Source organism: Scyliorhinus canicula, chromosome 6 (genome assembly GCF_902713615.1).
Source record: "Scyliorhinus canicula chromosome 6, sScyCan1.1, whole genome shotgun sequence".
Classification (NCBI taxonomy): domain Eukaryota; kingdom Metazoa; phylum Chordata; class Chondrichthyes; order Carcharhiniformes; family Scyliorhinidae; genus Scyliorhinus; species Scyliorhinus canicula.
Window position 1 is genome coordinate 32,199,290 of NC_052151.1, and position 19,315 is coordinate 32,218,604.

Consider the following 19,315-nt stretch of genomic DNA (forward strand, 5'->3'; position numbering starts at 1 on the left):
CACGCACACACAGGGAGGACGTGCAGACTCCACACAGACAGTGACCCAGCCGGGAATCGAACCTGGGACCCTGGAGCTGTGAAGCATTGATGCTAACCACCATGCTACCGTGAGGCCCCAAAATGATCTGGAAGAAAATGTGGGTGTCTGATTAATAATGCAGATGACACAAAGTTTGTTGGAGTTGCTGATAGTGCCTAGGATTGTCAGAAGATACAACAGGATATAGATAGATTGGAGACTTGGCACAGAAATGGCAGATGGAGTTTAATCCTGGCAAATAGCAAAGTGATGCATTTTGGAGGATCAAATCTAGGTATGAATTATACTGTAAATGGCAGAGCCCTTAGGAACATTAACATTCAGAGGGATCTGGGCGTGCAGGTCCACAGTTCCCTAAAAGTGGCAACACAGGTGGCGAAGGTGATTAAGAAGGTATAGGGCATGCTTGCCTTCATCAGCCGGGCACTGAGTACAGGAGTTGGGAAATCATGTTGCAGCTGTATAAAACCTTGGTTGGACCGCTTTTGGAGCATTGTGTGTAGTTCTGGTCAGCACATTATCAGAAGGATGGGGAAGCTTTGGAGAGAGTGCGAAGTATGTTCACCAGGATGTTGCCTGATAGCGACGTGTTGGCTATGAGGAGAGGTTGAATAAACTAAGATTGTTTTCACTGGAAAGACGGAGGCTGAGTGGAGACCTGATAGAGGTTTACAAAATTATGAGAGGCATAGACAGAGTGGATGTGTCAATTACAAGGGGGCACCGGTTCAAGGTGTGAGGGTGAAACTTTAAGGGAGATGTGCGGGGTAATGTGCATCTTTGCAGAGAGTGGTGGGAGCCTGAAACGTGCTGCCAGAGGATGTGGTGGAAGCAGTCACATTAGCACCATTTAAGAGGCATCAGGATGGATACACAAATAGGGAGGAAATAGAGGGATAGTGATCGGGTAAGGGCAGAAGGTTTTTTTATTTTTATTTTGAGCATCCCATGATCAACACAGGCTTAGAGGGCCGAAGGGCCTGTTCCTGTGCTGCACCTTTCTTTGTTTTATGACTGAATGGCGGAGCAGACTCGATGGCCAAATGGCCTAATTCTACTCTCATATCTTATGGTCTTATATATATATATAGCCCATTGGACATAATAAAACACCCAAAGGCACAGGAGTGTTCTAAAGCAAAATCAAACATTAAATCAATGAGGCGAAGTTAGAACAGATGACCAAAAGCTTGGTCACAGAGGTAGGTTTTTAAGGAGCATCTTGAGGAAAAGGAAAGATGCAGAAAGGCAGAGAGCTTTAGGGCAGGATCTCCAGAGAGTAGGACCTAGGCAATTGAGGGACAGTCATCAACTGTAGAGTGATTAAAATCAGGGACGTGCAGCTTTTGAAGTGTGCTCTAGACTTGGCTTTTTCTCACTAAATAATGAAATAGTAGTAATCCTCCATAGAACATTCAAATTATTTCCTTCTACTCTGCAATCTGATACCAACTTTTCCTCTGGTAGCTGGGAGCTTGACTGTGTTAACAATGGAAACTAGTTGGGAAGAGCTCATAAATTAAGGTTATTATCACTAGAATAAAGTAATTTATTCATAGAGAATTTTAGAACAGGAAAAGGTTTATCGCAAATGGCTATTTAAGTGGACAGTGGTGCAGTGGTTAGCACTGCTGCCTCACAGCGGTGAGGACCCGGGTTCGATCCCAGCCCCGGGTCACTGTCCGTGTGGGTTTGCGCATCCTCCCGTTTCTGCGTGGGTCTCACCCTCACAACTGAAAGACGTGCAGCATAGGTGGATTGGCCACACTAAATTGCCCCTTAATTTGGAAAAAAAATTTGGTACTTTAAATTTTTTTAAAAATGGACATATCACTTAAAAGAGGTTTAGACATTTGAAAAGGAAAAGAGCAGGGAGTGGGATTAGGATTCATGGTGTCCTTTCCTAAAGGACATTAATGAACCAGATGTTTTTTTTAAAACTACAATTAAAAGTGTCTCATAGGCACGTTTTTTCCAGATTTTTATTGAATTCCAATTTCACCATCTGCCATGGTGGGATTTGAGCCCAATCCCCAGAGCACTATCCTGGGACTAGTCCAACGGTAATACCACTACACCACTGCCTCCCCGATTGAAATTTCATTCATTTTGTCCCCTCTTCTTTGCTTCCTTTGTTCCTAGAATGTGATTTGGTACTTTGTTCAAGTAGCCATGCTCAATAGGCAGTGGATTTCAAGAACCATTCTTTGCTTTTTCATTTCATTGTTGATGCGGCAACAGTATGCAGCAGAGGGAGCTAAAGGAACACGGAAACTAGATATACAGTTTAAATTCTGTAATCAACAAAATGAACACCTAAACTAAAGGGCTGTAAGAGGAGGGACTAATCAAATATGACAGAAAACAAGCTAGTTCATTGTAGTTTATTTGAGGTACTTTTTGTTTCGAAATATCTGATTTCTAAGGGCTAATTTTGTGAGATTTGATCTTTGGCTTGCATTGTTAAACTGGAGCACAAAGTTGGACATGCAGCTGCAGAACTTTAGGCCGATTCTGTGATCCATTCTTGCCGAGAAAGACTTTTGCAGGGAGGGATTACCCTTACTACCTTTGCTCCAATATCGGTTGGATTTTCATGGATTCATAAGGATTCCAGAATCCTTTAAAAATGGCAGTTGAAACCCAATTCTGGGATCCCTGGCCCCTCCAATTGTGTCGAAGACTCTCTGATCTGGTGTCATGGGACATCAGAAGTCATAAGCCATGCGGGAGGGATGTTTCTTGACCCTGAGCAGCCATCCTATTGTCTGTCTTGGGGGTCCAAAGGATTTCTGACTGCTGCAGGATGAAAGCATCACGGGTGCTATCAGGGTGATGGAAATTGAATGAGATAAATGTCTTAGTGTTCACATACCAACTGCATGTTGACAAAGCAGCAACCCTTCAAACACTTCCGCAACTCGCCACAGTGCTTCCACCAACCTTGCCTGGGCACAAGTAGGTCAAAAGCATCTCAGCTGCAATTGGTGAGTGGCCCTTGAAATGGTGCCAGTCCCCTTGTCAGGTGTGAATAATGAAGGTGTGTCTGCATATTCATTGGCCAATTTTAGCATCCTTTGGTCCGTTCTCACTCCTTTAACCTCTTCAGGTGCAGGCAATGGATGCCATTCCAGTCACCTCACGCCACAAAAGAAATAGCCAGTATACTTCCCGTACTTCAACTCAGTACGTACATCTGCTTAACACCACTCCATGCAATGCAAACAGATTTAATGACCTTGTTGCTTAAAAATTGAATTATTAGATAATTTTAAGACATTGGTTGACTAGAGTATATACATTTGAACCCACAATTTAGGTTAGTGTTTGAGAGTGCTTCTGAGAAATACCTTGGGACATTTTAGTTATATTAGCAATGCAATATAGACACTAGTTGTTGTTGTAATATTCAGGAAGTATTGTAATGTTGGAACCCGTGTCTTTCAGATAAGATGTTAGCACATCCTATATTCATATTCACTTAATTCTGATGACCCATTTAACTAATATCTGCTTCAGTTTGCACCAAACGTCTTTAATCAAACATTCTCAATTTTCTTGAATCTTCAGATTAGTGCCACAGAAGTGCTAAAGACAACAGGAAACATTCCAGAAGGATTCAGAGCGTCAACACTTGCACAGCTGTTAGAAGACGGTATGAAAAGTTAACTTGTAATCATGGGTGGTATTAAACGTAATCTCTTTCTCTCTCTCTCGTATATATACACATATATAGATATAATAGAGAGATTGATTATGCTGAGGAGATGGTGGTGTGGTGACATGTTCTGAGGATGTGGGTTCTAATCCCACCATGGCAGCTGGTGGAATTAGAATTTAGTTAATAAAACCTAGAATTGAAAGTTCGCCTCCATCTAGAATTGAAATCTAGCCTTAGTGACCATTAAGCTATCATTAATTGTTGTAAAAAATCTATCTGGTTCACTAATGTTCATTTAGGGAAGAACATTTGCCATCCTCACCTGGTCTAGCCTCGTGATTTCAGATGCACAGTAATGTGGTTGACTCAATTGCCATCTGAAATGGCCTGCAAGTCACGCAGTTCAAATGTTCGCTGTGCCACCTTCACCATATCCCTTGGAAAAAAGTAACAAAAAATATTTATAGTGTGTACATGTGGGCGTACATGTGGACCACACAGCACACAAAATGCTCTCTAGTTTAGTAGATGTGATATTGCAGTCCTGCAATATTGGTTTATGCATTTTCAGCTGGGTGATGACGTAGTGGGTTTGTAACTATAAATAAAATCATCTTGCAACATTGGCTTTGTCATTCTATGCTGTGTTTGTGTAACCTACCTCTTCACTCACTTGATGAAGGAGCTGTGCTCCGAAAGCTAGTGATTCCAAATAAACCTGGACTTTAACCTGGTGTTGTAAGACTTCTTACTGTTCCACCCCAGTCCAACTCCAGCACCTCCACATCATGACTAATTTTAAAAGAATCACTCATTCTGATTTTGTTTCCAATTGTTCTTCCACCCTTGAAAGCACTGACTTTTCCTGAAGTATTAACGGCATCAGTAGCCTTCTAGTACCTTTTGCAAAAGTACTAACCATATTTAGCGTTAGAAACCTAGATAGAAACATAGAAAATAGGGGCAGGAGTAGGCCATTCAGTCTTCCGAGACTGCTTCGCCATTCAACATGATCATTGCTGATCCTCTATCTCAACGCTTTACTCCAGTGCTCTCCCCATACCTTGACACCTTTAGCATCTAGAAATCTATCTATTTCCTCCTTAAATATATTCAGTGATTTGACCTCCACAGCCTTCTGTGGTAGAAAATTCCACGGGTTCACACCCTCTGGATGAAGCAGTTTCCCCATATCTCAGACCTAAATGGTGAATCCCGAGACTCTGACCCCATGTTCTAGATCCCCAGCCAGAGGAAACAACATCCCTCCATCATCCTCCCCATCAGAGTGTTATGTTTCAATGAGATCCCCTCTCATTCTTCTAAATTCCAGTGAATAATTATAATATATTAATAATTGCTTATTGTCACAAGTAGGCTTCAATGTAGGCTGTGAATACAGGCCCAGTTGACCCAAACTCCTCACATGACAATCACATCATCCCAGGAATCAGTCTGGTGAACCTTTGATGCATTCCCTATGGAAAATATACACTTTCATAGATAAGGAGATCAAAACTGCACACTACTCCAGTTGAAGTCTCACACAGGCCCTATACAGCTGCAGTTAACAGTGTGCTGTAGTTACATGCTTGCTTTTAGTGATTGGTGTACAAGGACACCCAGGTCCCCCTTTGCACATCAGCATTTCCCAATCTATCACCATTTAGTAGCACATTGGTTAGCACTGTTGCTTCACAGTGCCAGAGTCCCAGGTTCGATTCCCAGCTTGGGTTACTATCTGTGCAGAGTCTGCACATTCTCCCTGCTGTGTCTGCGTGGGTTTCCTCCGGATGCTCCCATAAGTCCTGAAAAACGTGCTGTTACGTAATTTGGACATTCTGACTTTTCCCTCTGTACCCAAACAGGCGCCGAAATGTGGCGACTAGGGGCTTTTCACAGTAACTTCATTGTAGTGTTAATGTAAGCCTACTTGTGGCAATAAAGGTTATTATTATAATATTAGGGTGGCATGTGACGCAGTGGTTAGCATGGGACTGCGGCGCTGAGGACCTGGCTTCGAATCCCAGCCCTGGGTCACTGTCCGTATGGAGTTTGCATTGCATATTTTCCCCATGTCTGCGTGGGTCTCACCCCCACAACCCAAAGATGTGGAAGTTAGGTGGATTGGCAGTGTTAAATTGCCCCTTAATTGGAAAAAAAATAATTGGGTATTCTAAATTTATAAAAAGAAATTTAAAAAAAATTATTATATTATTATTTGAAGGCTACTCCGACATTCTGTTTCTGCATCAGACGTGGATAACTTCATATTTATCCACGTGACGTTGCATCTGTCATGTATTTGCCAACTGTCTAAATTACCTTGAAGCCTCTTAACATCCTCCTCACCACTTGCATTCCCACCAAGTTTTGTGTGATCAGCGAAGTTGGAAGTATTATGTTTGATTCCCTCATCCAAATCATTGATATATATCTTGTCAATAGCTAGGGCCCACTGATCCCTGTGGAACCACACTAGTCTCTGGCTGCCACTCGAAAAAGACTAATTTATTCCCACTCTGTTTCCCGTCTGCTAACCAATTGTCAATCCATACCAATGTGTTACCCCCTAATCCCATGCCCTTTAATTTTGCACACTCACCTCTTATGTTGGACTTCTTCAAAAACTTTCTGAAAATTCAATTACACCACATCCACTGATTCACCCATATCTATCCTTCTAGTTAAGTCCTCAAAAAACTCCAGTAGGTTTGCCAAATACGATTTCCCTTTCATAAATCTATGTTTACTTTGTCGAATCGAATTGTTGATATTTTCTAAATGTTGTGTTATCACATCCTTTATGAAATGAAATGAAATGAAAATCGCTTATTGTCACGAGTAGGCTTCAAAGAAGTTACTGTGAAAAGCCCCTAGTCGCCACATTCCGGCGCCTGTCCGGGGAGGCTGGTACGGGAATTTAGCATTAAATGCTATCATTTTCCCTACTACTGACGTCAGGCTGTCTGGTCTGAAATTTCATGTTTTTTCCCTCCTTTGTTTGGAAAGCGGAGTTCCATTTGCCATATTCCAATCTGCAAGGACTATTCCAGAATATGCAGAATTTTGGAAGATGACAACTAATGCATCCACTATTTCCATGGCCACCTCCTTTATTGCACTTGGATGTAGATGATCAGGCCCTGGGGATTTATCATTTTTCAATCCCATTAATTAATTTCTCCAGTGCTATACGCCAGGATCTCTCACTTCATCTACCCCTTCTAGTATATTCTGATTTTCTGTGTATTCCCTATGACTGTTTGACATCCCTAAATGCATGACCTCACACTTCTTGATGTTAAATTCCATCCACCACTTATCGCACACTCCACCAGCCCGTCGATATCATTTTGGAGACCAATCTTTGTGTTGTCTGCAAATTTTCGAATTGTATCCCCCATACTTCTAAATCATTAAAATATAACACAAACAGTCAGGCTACCAACACTGAGCCCTGTGGAACACCATTTGAAACAACTTTCCATTTACAACGGTAGCCAGAGATCATTACCCTTTGTTTCCTGTTATTAAACCACATTACTTTGCATCCTATGCGCTTTGACCTTTTTGATAAATCTACCATGTGGGACCTTGTCAAATGCCTTTCTAAAATCTACGTACACAGCATTCACTGCACTCCCGTCATCAACCCTTCTTGTCACTTCCTCAAAGAATTTAATCAAATTTGTGAGGCAAGATCCATGCTGACTGCCTGACTAGTCTATGCCTTTCTATGTGACAGTTAATCCTATCTCTCAGGATTGATTTTACTAATTTGCCCACTACCGGCATAATACTAACTGGGCTATAATTGTTTGCCATTTCCTTCGATCCTTTTTTAAACCATGGATTCACGTTTGCACCTCTCTAGTCTTCTGGTGCCTTCCCTTTATCCAGTGAGGATTGGAAAATCATCCTCAGAGCATCTGCTGTCGCCTCCCAGGCTACCTTCAGCAGCCTTGGAAACAATCCATCTGGCCCTGGCGACTCATCAGCTTTCAAGGATTCCAACCCTTCGAGTACTTCCTCTTTGTGATTATCCCACCCAATATCTCAGTGTTTCTCCTGGACTATTATATTTGCATCATCCATTTCCTTTGTAAACACAGAGACAAAATATTAATTGAAAACGCTTCCCACACCTTCTGCATCTGCACACAAGTTCCCTTCTTCATCTCTGATCGGTCCCACTTTTCCCTTAACTAATCTTTCACCATTAATATATTGGTAAAACATCTTTGGGTTTTCTTTAACTTGACTAGCTAATCTTTTTTCATGGCCTCCCTTGAATTTGGATTTGGATTTTGTTTATTGTCACGTGTACCGAGGTACAGTGAAAAGTATTTTTCTGAGAACAGCTCAGCAGATCATTAAGTACATGAAGAGAAAATACATAATAGGGCAACACAAGGTACACAATGTAACTACATAAACACCGGCATCGGGTGAGGATTATATGGGTGTAGTATTAATCAGGTCAGTCGTTTAGAGGATCATTTAGGAGTCTGGTAACAGCGGGGAAGAAGCTGTTTTTGAGTCTGTTCGTGCGTGTTCTCAGACTTTTGTATCTCCTGCCCGATGGAAGAAGTTGGAAGAGTGAGTAAGCCGGGTGGGAGGGGTCTTTGATTATCTGTAAAAGTTCGTAAGAGTTAATGTGGACATGGCGACTTTCCTTAGTTTCCTGAGAAAGTATAAGCGCTGTTGTGCGTTCTTGGCGGTAGTGTCAACGTGGGTGGACCAGGACAGATTTTTGGAGATGTGAATTTGAGGAAAGGCGACTGGTCTGGACAGTATCCCTGGTCGTGCACTCAGAGACGCACGGAGCAGCTGGCATAGGTGTTCATGGGCATCTTTAACGTGTCCCTACTCTGCTCTGAGCTTCTCAGCTGCTTCAAGAAGATTAGGAATTTGAAGCTGCTAACCATCCCTACCACAAATTATAAATACATAGCCGAATATTTGGGCAGCACGGTAGCATGGTGGTTAGCATAAATGCTTCACAGCTCCAGGGTCCGAGGTTCGATTCCCGGCTGGGTCACTGTCTGTGTGGAGTCTGCACGTCCTCCCCGTGTGTGCGTGGGTTTCCTCCGGGTGCTCCGGTTTCCTCCCACAGTCCAAAGATGTGCGGGTTAGGTGGATTGGCCATGCTAAATTGCCCGTAGTGTAAGGTTAATTGTTGGGTTATGGGTATACGGGTTACGTGGGTTTAAGTAGGGTGATCATTGTTCGGCACAACATCGAGGGCTGAAGGGCCTGTTCTGTGCTGTACTGTTCTATGTTCTATGTAGCTGAATTGTGAACACTATTACCGATATCGCCAACTGTCACTTCACCCACGTGCCCTTCTTCGTTCCCCAGGATTTGGTCTAGAATTGTATCTCCTCTTGCTGCGTTTGTGACTAACTCATTGAAAAAGAAATTCCTTGCCATACTGAATCAATTTTTCTCCCTCAGTTCCCCTTATGTCATTTGAATCTCAGTTGATATTGGGATATTACCGCCTTCTTCTTACAGGCAGAAATTTGCCTACACGTTTGATCATCTATCTCCCTTCTCCCTTTCACTATTTGGGGGTCTGGAGTATACTGCCAGTAGTGTGACTGCCCGTTTTTTATTTCTAAGTTCAAACCATAAAGCCTGGCATGTTGACCTGTTTAGTACATCATCTCCTCTCATCACTGTATTTGATTCTTTAACCATTAGGGCTACCCCACTCTTTTTTTATCTCCCACTCTATGGGCATGATTCTCCGCTCCCACGCCGGGTGGGAGAATAGCGGGAGGTCCGCTCCCGCAATTCTCCCACCCCCCACCCACCCCCAAAATGACACGCCGCTCGGAGAATCGCGGGCCGCTGTTTTTAACGGTGGCCTGCAATTCTCCAACCCCGATGGGCCGAGCGGCCTGCCGTTCGCGACCGTTTCACGACGGTGGCAACCACACCTGGTCGCTGCCATCGTGGAAACGGCAAGATATGCCCGTTTGGGTCTTGTGGGGGAGTACAGGGCTCAGAGCACCACGACTGTGCTCCGGAGGGGACAGGCGAGCGATCGGTGCCCACCGATCGTCAGGCCGGCGTCTCAATCAGACTCACTATTTCCCCTCCGCCGCCCCGCAAGATCAAGCCGCCACGTCTTGCGAGGCAGCTGAGGAGAAAGACAGCAACCGCGCATGCGCGGGTTGGAGCCGTCCAACCTGCGCATGCACGGCTGACATCATTAGGCGCGTCAACCTCGTTATTTTCGGTGTGCCGGGCCTTGACGCCAGGGACAAGGCCCGGCGGCCGAGTATCCCGACACGGCCCTCCTATTCACCCGGGAGGAGAGAATAGGGGGCCGGGAGAAGCTTCCGACGCTGTCGTGAACCTCTCCAGGTTTCACGACGGCGTCGGGCCTCTGGGAGAATTTCGCCCTATGAAGACCAGGGATATTGAGCTGCCAATTTTGCCCCTCCTTTAGCCAGGTTCCATTAAAGCAATGGCATGCTACCTGTGCCCTTAACTCATCTACCTTGTTTGTAATACTCCTTGCTTTGAAATATAAAAAGTTTAACACCATCATTGCTTCTTCTGTAATTCTAAGAGTAACACTACATTTTCTATATCACTAGCTAATGTTCTACTTCCATTTTCCTGATCTGAATTTGGTCCTACTCCTGGAATCCCAATCCCCTGCTACACCAGTTTAGGAACTCTCAACAGAACTATCAAAATCCCATGCAAGGACATTGGTCCCAGCTATCACTGGGTGCAACCTGTCCAGTTTATACAGAGCCTTACATCGGTGGTGGGGAAGCTTTTGGAAAAGATACTGAGCGACAGGATATATGCACAAATGGAGAAAAATGGACTAATTAGTGACGGGCAGCATGGTTTTGAATGGGGAAGGTCATTTCTCACCAACATTGATTGAGTTTTTTTAAGAGGTGACAAAGAAAATTGATGAGGGAAGGGCTGTAGATGTAGTTTATGAGGCGGGATTCTCCGTTGGCCAATATTGAAATCAGGAATGGCGATCAGGCGTGGTGTAGCTCCCGACGCCGAAATCGCAGCAGGCGCTGGATTGACTCCGAATCATGATGCTCCACTCCCTCCTAAACTCCTTGCACCTCTTGGGTTCTTTTAAACTCCCGGCTCCTCTTGCGCCCTTCCGAACACCCGCCTCCTCTTGCGTTCTTTTGAACTCCAGGCTCCTTTTGCGTTCTTTCAAACTCCCGGCTCCTCTCTCGTGCTCTTTCAAACTCCCGGCTCCTCTCGCGCTCTTTCAAACTCCCGGCTCCTCTCGCGCTCTTTCAAACTCCCGGCTCCTCTCGCGCTCTTTCAAACTCCCGGCTCCTCTCGCGCTCTTTCAAACTCCCGGCTCCTCTCGCGTTCTTTTGAACTCCAGGCTCCTTTTGCGTTCTTTCAAACTCCCGGCTCCTCTCGTGCTCTTTCAAACTCCCGGCTCCTCTCGCGCTCTTTCAAACTCCCGGCTCCTCTCGCGCTCTTTCAAACTCCCGGCTCCTCTCGCGCTCTTTCAAACTCCCGGCTCCTCTCGCGCTCTTTCAAACTCCCGGCTCCTCTCGCGCTCTTTCAAACTCCCGGCTCCTCTCGCGCTCTTTCAAACTCCCGGCTCCTCTCGCGTTCTTTCAAATTCCCGGCTCCTCTCGCGCTCTTTCAAACCCTCGGCTCCTCTCGCGCTCTTTCAAACCCCCGGCTCCTCTCGCGTTCTTTCAAACCCCCGGCTCCTCTACTCCCGGCTCCTCTCGCGTTCTTTCAAACCCCCAGCTCCTCTCGCGCTCTTTCAAACCCTCGGCTCCTCTCGCGTTTTTTCAAACCCCCGGCTCCTCTACTCCCGGCTCCTCTCGCGTTCTTTCAAACTCTCGGCTCCTCTCGCGCTCCTTCAAACCCCCGGCTCCTCTCGGATTCTTTCAAACCCCTGGCTCCTCTCGCGCTCTTTCAAACCCCCGGTTCCTCTCGTGCTCTTTCAAACTCCCGACTCCTCTCGCGCTCTTTCAAACTCCCGGCTCCTCTCGCGCTCTTTCAAACTCCCGACTCCTCTCGTGCTCTTTCAAACTCCCGGCTCCTCTCGTGCTCTTTCAAACTCCCGGCTCCTCTCGTGCTCTTTCAAACTCCCGGCTCCTCTCCCGCTCTTTCAAACTCCCAGCTCCTCTCGCGCTCTTTCAAATTCCCAGCTCCTCTCGCGCTCTTTCAAACTCCCAGCTGCTCTCGCGCTCTTTCAAACCCCGGCTCCTCTCGCGTTCTTTCAAACTCCCGGCTGCTCTCGCGCTCTTTCAAAATCCCGGCTGCTCTCGCGCTCTTTCAAAATCCCGGCTGCTCTCGCGCTCTTTCAAACCCTCGGCTCCTCTGGTGACATTTCAAACCCTCGGCTACTCTCGTGCTCTTTCAAACCCTTGGCTCCTCTTGCACTCTTTCAAACCTCCGGCTCACCTGGCGCGCTTTCAAACCCCCAGCTCCTCTGGCGCGCTTTCAAACCCACGGCTCCTCTCGCGTTCATTCAAACTCCTGGCTCTCTCGCGTTCTTTCAAACCCCCGGCTCCTCTCGCACTCTTTCAAACCCTCGGCTCCTCTCGCGTTCATTCAAACTCCTGGCTCTCTCGCGTTCTTTCAAACCCCCGGCTCCTCTCGCACTCTTTCAAACCCTCGGCTCCTCTCGCGCTGTTTCAAACCCTCGGCTACTCTCGCGCTCTTTCAAACCCCCGGCTCCTCTCGCACTCTTTCAAACCCTCGGCTCCTCTCGCGTTCATTCAAACTCCTGGCTCTCTCGCGTTCTTTCAAACCCCCGGCTCCTCTCGCACTCTTTCAAACCCTCGGCTCCTCTCGCGCTGTTTCAAACCCTCGGCTACTCTCGCGCTCTTTCAAACCCTTGGCTCCTCTTGCACTCTTTCAAACCTCCGACTCCTCTGGCGCGCTTTCAAACCCCCATCTCCTCTGGCGCGCTTTCAAACCCCCATCTCCTCTGGCGCGCTTTCAAACCCCCAGCTCCTCTGACGCGCTTTCAAACCCCCAGCTCCTTTGGCGCGCTTTGAACCCCCGGCTCCTTTCGCGCTCTTTCAAAATCCCAGCTCCTCTCGCGTTCTATCAAACTCTTGGCTCTTTCGCGTTCTTTCAAACTCCCGGCTACTCTGGCAAGCTTTCAAACCCTCGGCTCCTCGCGTGCTCTTTCAAACCCCTGACTCCTCTCACGCTCTCCCCTGTTCAGCTGGTAGGATTGTTCATGCTTGATTCCATTTTTATCTATCTAACCTGTCTAATCTCAAATGAAATGGCTTATGTCCTATTTCCTGTACCATTATCTCTTGTGTCCCATAATAACCTCTTCTCTTTTTTCATCTGCACGCTGCCCCTCGGCAATATCATCTGAACGCTCAGCATTAGTTTTTATATATATATGATGCCCATAGTCAACTCTACCTCACTGCCACCTTCCTCAATTCCTCCACTGTTGCCAAATTGTCAGACAGCTTATCTGACATCCAGTGCTGGATGAGCAGAAATTTCCTCTAATTTAAAATATTGGGAAGATTGAAGCCTTTGTTTTTAGACCCTATTACAAAATTCCTTACCCTAACTACCGACTGCCTTCCCTCCCTGGACCCTTTGAATCTAAACCAGAGTGTTTGCAACCTTGGTTCACATTTGAAATGAGATTCTGACCACTTATTTGTGCCATCACTTGGACTGCCCATTTCCACTTCTGCAACATTGCCTGACTTTGCATCTGCCTTTATCATCTGCTGATATTCTTATGTCTTTGTTACTCTATACTTTACCATTCCAAAACACAACGGGGTGGTCCCTACATTCCACCATCTGTGTTCTTGATGTCAGCCAAAACTCTGGTGCTTGTGTTCCAATTTCAACCAAATCCATCACCCCTGTGCTTAATGACATACAGTGGTCCTAGTTCTCACTTTTTTTTCTTTCATTCCTCAATAACCTCCCACACCTACCTTTGTCATCTCCTCCATCCTCACAACCCTCTCTGGGCTGTTCATGGGATGTGGGCATCGCTAGCTGGACCAGCATTTATTGCCATCCCTGAGAGTATTTAAGAGTCAACCACATTGCTGTGGACCCGGAGTCACCATGTAGGCCAGCCCAGGTAAGGGCGGCAGATATCATTTCCTAAAGGATATCTGTGAACCAGATGGGTGTTTACGACAATCAACAATGGTTTCATGGTTACCTTTCGACTTCTAATTCCAGATCTTTATTGAATTCCAATTTCACCATCTGCCATGGCAGGATTTGGACCCGGGTCCCCAGACTCTGGCTGGGTCTCTGAATTACTAGTCCAGCGGCAATGCCATTACGCCAGTGCATCCTCCTGCCTCTTGAATTTCTCCAATTTTAATCAGTTCACTATTGATGCTTTAAATTGCCTTGGTCCCATGCTTTGGAATCCTTCTCTACACTTCGCTACCTCTTTATATGGCTTTCCTTCCATGCTGCTCCTTAAAATCTGAGTTAACTGAGCTAATATGTGGGTCAATGCCATTTTTTTTGTAATACTCCTTTGAAGTGCCTTGGCATGTTTCATTCTGTTGAAAATATAAATAGCTATTTGGTAGTGTAGAACCCGAGTGTGCTTGGCAGTTAACTGTCAGTCATCATCAAGTGTTGCATTATCCGTGGCGAAAGCTCTATCAATCAGGGTCCACGTGCCAACCACTCAGCACTCTCTTCTCATACTTTGTTGATTTCCCTTACATTTTGTTCTTGTGAATGTCCTGATACGTGTAAGATGAAAAGCTGCAACAAAAAAAAGTAGCTTTTTTCAGGAGAAGAAATATAAGTTGTTGTCTGACTGTGGATGGCCTGCTCCTAGTTCATAGAGATATATGTGATTAGCATGCTGACCTTTCCATCCTTTTTTTTGTTTTTGATAGTGTTTTGGGTCTGGTATCTTGTAGGCTGACTGTATCCTTGGTTACTCCAACAACTGTTCAACTAATCATGGTCTCATCTTGCATCTTCCCTTTGCAGGAAATGAATTCCACATGAGTTCTTATTTGCAGCCTAAGTTAACCCAGTCCAAGTTATTTTTTCAAGACCTTCACTGGGACAAAGAACATGGTGGCGTGAGTAAAGTATATTTTGCGATCAAGGGGCGGCAGTGGCGTGGAGGTATTGACAGTGGACTAGTAATCCAGAGACCAGGGTAATACTCTGGAGACATGTCCACAGCAGAAACCATCTCCCTGGCCCTACACTCATCCCCAGAGCACCTCTACTGCAAGGACTCCTACGTCAGACTCCTATTCATTGACTACAGCTCCACCTTCAACACCAAAATCCTAGTCAAGTTCGTATCAAAGCTCCAAAACCTAGGACTTGCTCCTCCCTCTGCAACTGGATCCTCTGCCTCCTGACCCACAAGCCAGAATCAAAGAACAAAGAACAATACAGCAGAGGAACAGGCCCTTAGGCCCTCCAAGCCTGCGCCGACCATGAGACCTGCCTAAACTAAAATGGTCTGCACTTATGGAGTCCGTATCCTTCCATTCCCACCCTATTCATATATTTGTCTATATGTTCCTTAAATGCCACTATTGTATCTGCTCCCACCACCTCCCCAGGCAGTGTGATACATATATTTACCACCCTCTGTGTAAAACACGTGCCTCATACATCTGTTCTAAACTTTGACAGTCATCGGACTCGAAAAGTTAGCTCTTTTCTCTCCCTACAGATGCTGCCAGGCCTGCTGAGATTTTCAGTATTTTCTCTTGTTCTAAACTTTTCCCCGTGCACTTTAAACCTATTACTCGACTCTCCTACCCGAGGAAAGAGCATCTGACTATCCATTCTGTCCATGTCACTCATGATCTTGTAGACCTCCATCAGGTCACCTCTCAACCGCCGTCGTTCCAGTGAGAACAGACCGAGTTTATGTAACCCCTCCTCATCGCTAATGCCCTCCATACCAGGCAATATCCTCGTGAGCCGCTTCTGTATCCTCTCCAAAGCATCCACATCCTTCTGGTGATGTGGCGACCAGAATTGTACACCGTAATCCAAATGAGGCCTAACTAAGGTCCTGTACAGCTGCAACATGACTTGCCCCGACCGATGAAGGCCAATTGTGGCCTCACCGATGTTTTGTACAATTCCATTATTATATCCTTACTTTTATATTCTATACCTCTGCCACTGAAGGCGAATATTTCATATTTTCTCTTGTCGACTTGAGCTCTGCCTTTAGGGACTCTGTATTTGTATGACAAGATCTCTCACTTCAGCTATCCCTCTTAGTATATTCCCATTTATTGTGGACCCCTAAACCTGTTTGACCTCCCTAATGCATGACCTCTAATTTCTGTGTTAAATTCCATTTGGCACTTTCATGGGCGGCATGGTAGCACAGTGGTTAGTACAGTTGCTTCATGGCTCCAGGGTCCCAGATTGGGTCACTGTCTGTGGAGCCTACACGTTCTCGCTGTGTCTGCGTGGGTTTCGTCCGGGTACTCGGATTTCCTCTCACAGTCCAAAGATGTGCAGGTTAGGTGAATTGGCCATGCTAATTGCCCTTGGTGTCCAAAAACGTTTGGTTCATGCCCCTCATAACCTTGTACATTTGGCCAATCTTTGTGTTGTCTGCAAATTTCTGAATCGTACCTCCCAAATAATCGTTAATATATAACACAAACAGTAAGGGTTCCAACACTAAGCCCTGTGGAACACCAATTGAAACAAGTTTCCATTTGCTCAGGCAGCAATGACCATTACTCTTTGTTTCCTGTTACTAAGCCAACTTTTTATCCAGTTTGCCACATTGCCCTGTATCTCTGTGTGGGCTTTTACATTTTGGACCAATCTGCCATTTGGGATCTTGTCAGACGCCTTGCTAAAATCTATGTACACAGCATCCACGCACTACCGTCATCAACCCTTCTTGTCACTTCCTCAAATAATTCAATCAAATTTGTGAGGTATTTGTGAAGACCTTTTAACAAATCCATGCTGACTATTCCTGAATAGTCTCTGCTTTTCTACGTGACCGTTACAGCTACTTTCAAGAATTACAACGATCCTGGTACAGATATCTGGGAACTCTACCGTATGCCTTTGTCCAAACACATCCACTTGCCACTTCTGTTTCCTGTCACTCATATCCATGCTTCTATTCCATGGGACTAAACTTTGCTGACAAGTCTATTATGTGGTAACTGGCAAACACCTTTTGTAAATCCTTATACATTACCCTCATCAACCATCACTCTCGCTAGGTAATCCTGGTAAACCCATGCTGGATTTTTTAAATTCATCCATTCTTGTCCAAATGCCTTAATTTTGTCCCAGATTATGGTTTCTAAAAGCCTACCCTCCACTGAAGTTATGATCACAGATGACCATAGTTCTGAAGGGCCATAGTCGCAGATGACCTTTGGCTGCTTTCCCCTTTGAGGGGATTTAATATAATATAATACAATCTTTTTATTGTCACAAGTAGGCTTACATTAACACTGCAATGATGTTACTGTGAAAAGCCCCTAGCCGCCACATTCTGGTGCCTGTTTGGATTCAAGGAGGGCGAATTCAGAATTCTCAGCTGGTATGGGAATTTAACCCGTGCTGCTGGCCTTGTTCTGGATCGCAAATCAGCTGTCTAGCCCACTGAGCTAAACCAACACCATCACCTGTGGATCATCAAGTTTGAGAAGGTGGGGCCTTTATGAATAACGTTACTGGTGCAGGAATTGAACCCTTGCTCTGGCCTCACCCTGAATCACGAACCAGCTGTGTAGCCAAGTGAGCTAGACCTGCCCCTGACTGGGTTTCACTTGTATTATCAATCTGAAAATAGTGCTCCCTCTCATTATTTCTTCTGTGTCTTTCTGAACACCTTGTGTCGAGGAATGTTTGGTACCCAAACTTCCCCAATTTAAAAAAAATAATAAATTTAGAATACCCAATTCATTTTTCCAATTAAGGGGCAATTTAGCGTGGCCAATCCACCTACCCTGCACACCTTTGGGTTGTGGGAGCGAAACCCACACAAAAACGGGGAGAATGTGCAAACTCCACACGGACAGTGACCCACTGTCGGGATTGAACCTGGGACCTCGGCGCCGTGAGGCAGCAGTGCTAACCACTGCGCCACCATGCTGCCCTCTGCCCAATTTTTTAAAAATTTATTCGAGTACCCAATTTTGTTTTCCCCAAGTAAGAGAAAATTTAGCATGGCCAATTCACCTACCCTGCACACCTTTTAGGTTGTGGGGTGAGACCTAGGCAGACATGGGGAGATTGTGCAAACTCCACACGGAAGTGACCTGGGGCCGGGATCAAACCCGGGTCCTCTGCGGCGTGAGGAAACCTGCCCAATTTTGTGCCTGGTCTCTAACAGACCATCATGTTCTCATGTGGTTATCATTTTGAATGATGGAGCATGCTCGATGGGCTATATGGTCTTCTCCTACTCCTATTTCTGATCTCATTGTGCATCTGCTGATCACCAATATTATTCGCCACTCACTGGGAAATCCCTCTTGGAACTTAACAGGTAAACATTTGCAAGTCAATTGCTCTGAAGTGCCAACTTCCTCTGGGCAATTGCGCTGCACTGAAAGCCATCCAGAATTACGATTTAATTTGCAAATTTCAGACGGTTCTGACAGGGTTACATCAATAGTTACTTGAAATGGTTTAGAAGATTAAAACCTCTTCTAACTTCTGATTAAGTATTGTAAAGACTCAGACAGACTCCTCTAGGGGTTGTCTCCTTGCACTCCACACCCACAACTCCACCCCACCTTTCCTCCGCATCTGACGTAGCTTTACCCCCCCCCGGTCTGATGTGACCCCCATACACACCCGACCCAACCTGAACGCCCCCAACTCCGGATGACCTGGCCTCCACCCCTACAATCCACCTCTAACCCAACCAGACTGACCCCCCCATGTCCAATTTATTTCCCCCTCACCTCTACCAAAATGGCTGATTGCCATTTTGAGGAAGCTACAGCCTATGTCGTTCCCCCCCCCCCCCCCCCCTCTCATATTGTACTATTTTCTATTCTGCTACCTGGCTCTCGCAATCTTTAGCACACCTTGTTTCTCCTTTCTAATGCTGCATCCTATTACTCACACCCCTGCAAAACGTACTTTAACTTCCCAACAACACTAGGATAATGTCCACAATCTTCAGCTGCTTCATCAATGACCTTCTTTCCATCATCAGGTCAGAAGTGGTGGATGTTCACTGATGATTGTACAATGTTCACCATTTGCAACTCCTCAGATACTGAAACAGTCCATGTACAAATGCAGCAAAACCTGGACAATATCCAGGCTTTGGCTCACAAGTGGCAAGTAGCATTTGCCTCACACATAGAAACATACGACTCAGGAGCAGAAGTAGACCATTCGGTGTGTGACTATCTGCCAGAGAGAATCTAATTAGCATCCCTTGAGATTGAATGACATTACCATCGCTGAATTCCCCATTATAGACATCCTGGAGGTTACCATTGACCAGAAACTGAACCGAACTAGTCATATCCTCTGGCTATATGAGCAGGTCATAGGTAAGGTATCTTGTAGTGATTAACTCATTCTCCTGACTCCCCAAAGCCTGTCCACTATCTACAAGGTGCAATTCTG

At 45.6% G+C, this 19,315-nt stretch overlaps 1 protein-coding gene across 3 annotated transcripts in view; it reads left to right on the forward strand.

Moving 5' to 3' along the window:
- nphp1 (nephronophthisis 1) overlaps positions 1-19,315 on the forward strand; it is a 191,797-nt gene that overhangs the window by 79,490 nt on the left and 92,992 nt on the right. For all 3 annotated transcript variants that reach the window (XM_038799127.1, XM_038799128.1, XM_038799126.1), the window contains exons 9-10: positions 3,613-3,697; positions 14,696-14,790. In XM_038799127.1, the coding sequence (XP_038655055.1) occupies positions 3,613-3,697; positions 14,696-14,790 (180 nt within the window). The remainder of the gene's footprint in view (positions 1-3,612; positions 3,698-14,695; positions 14,791-19,315) is intronic.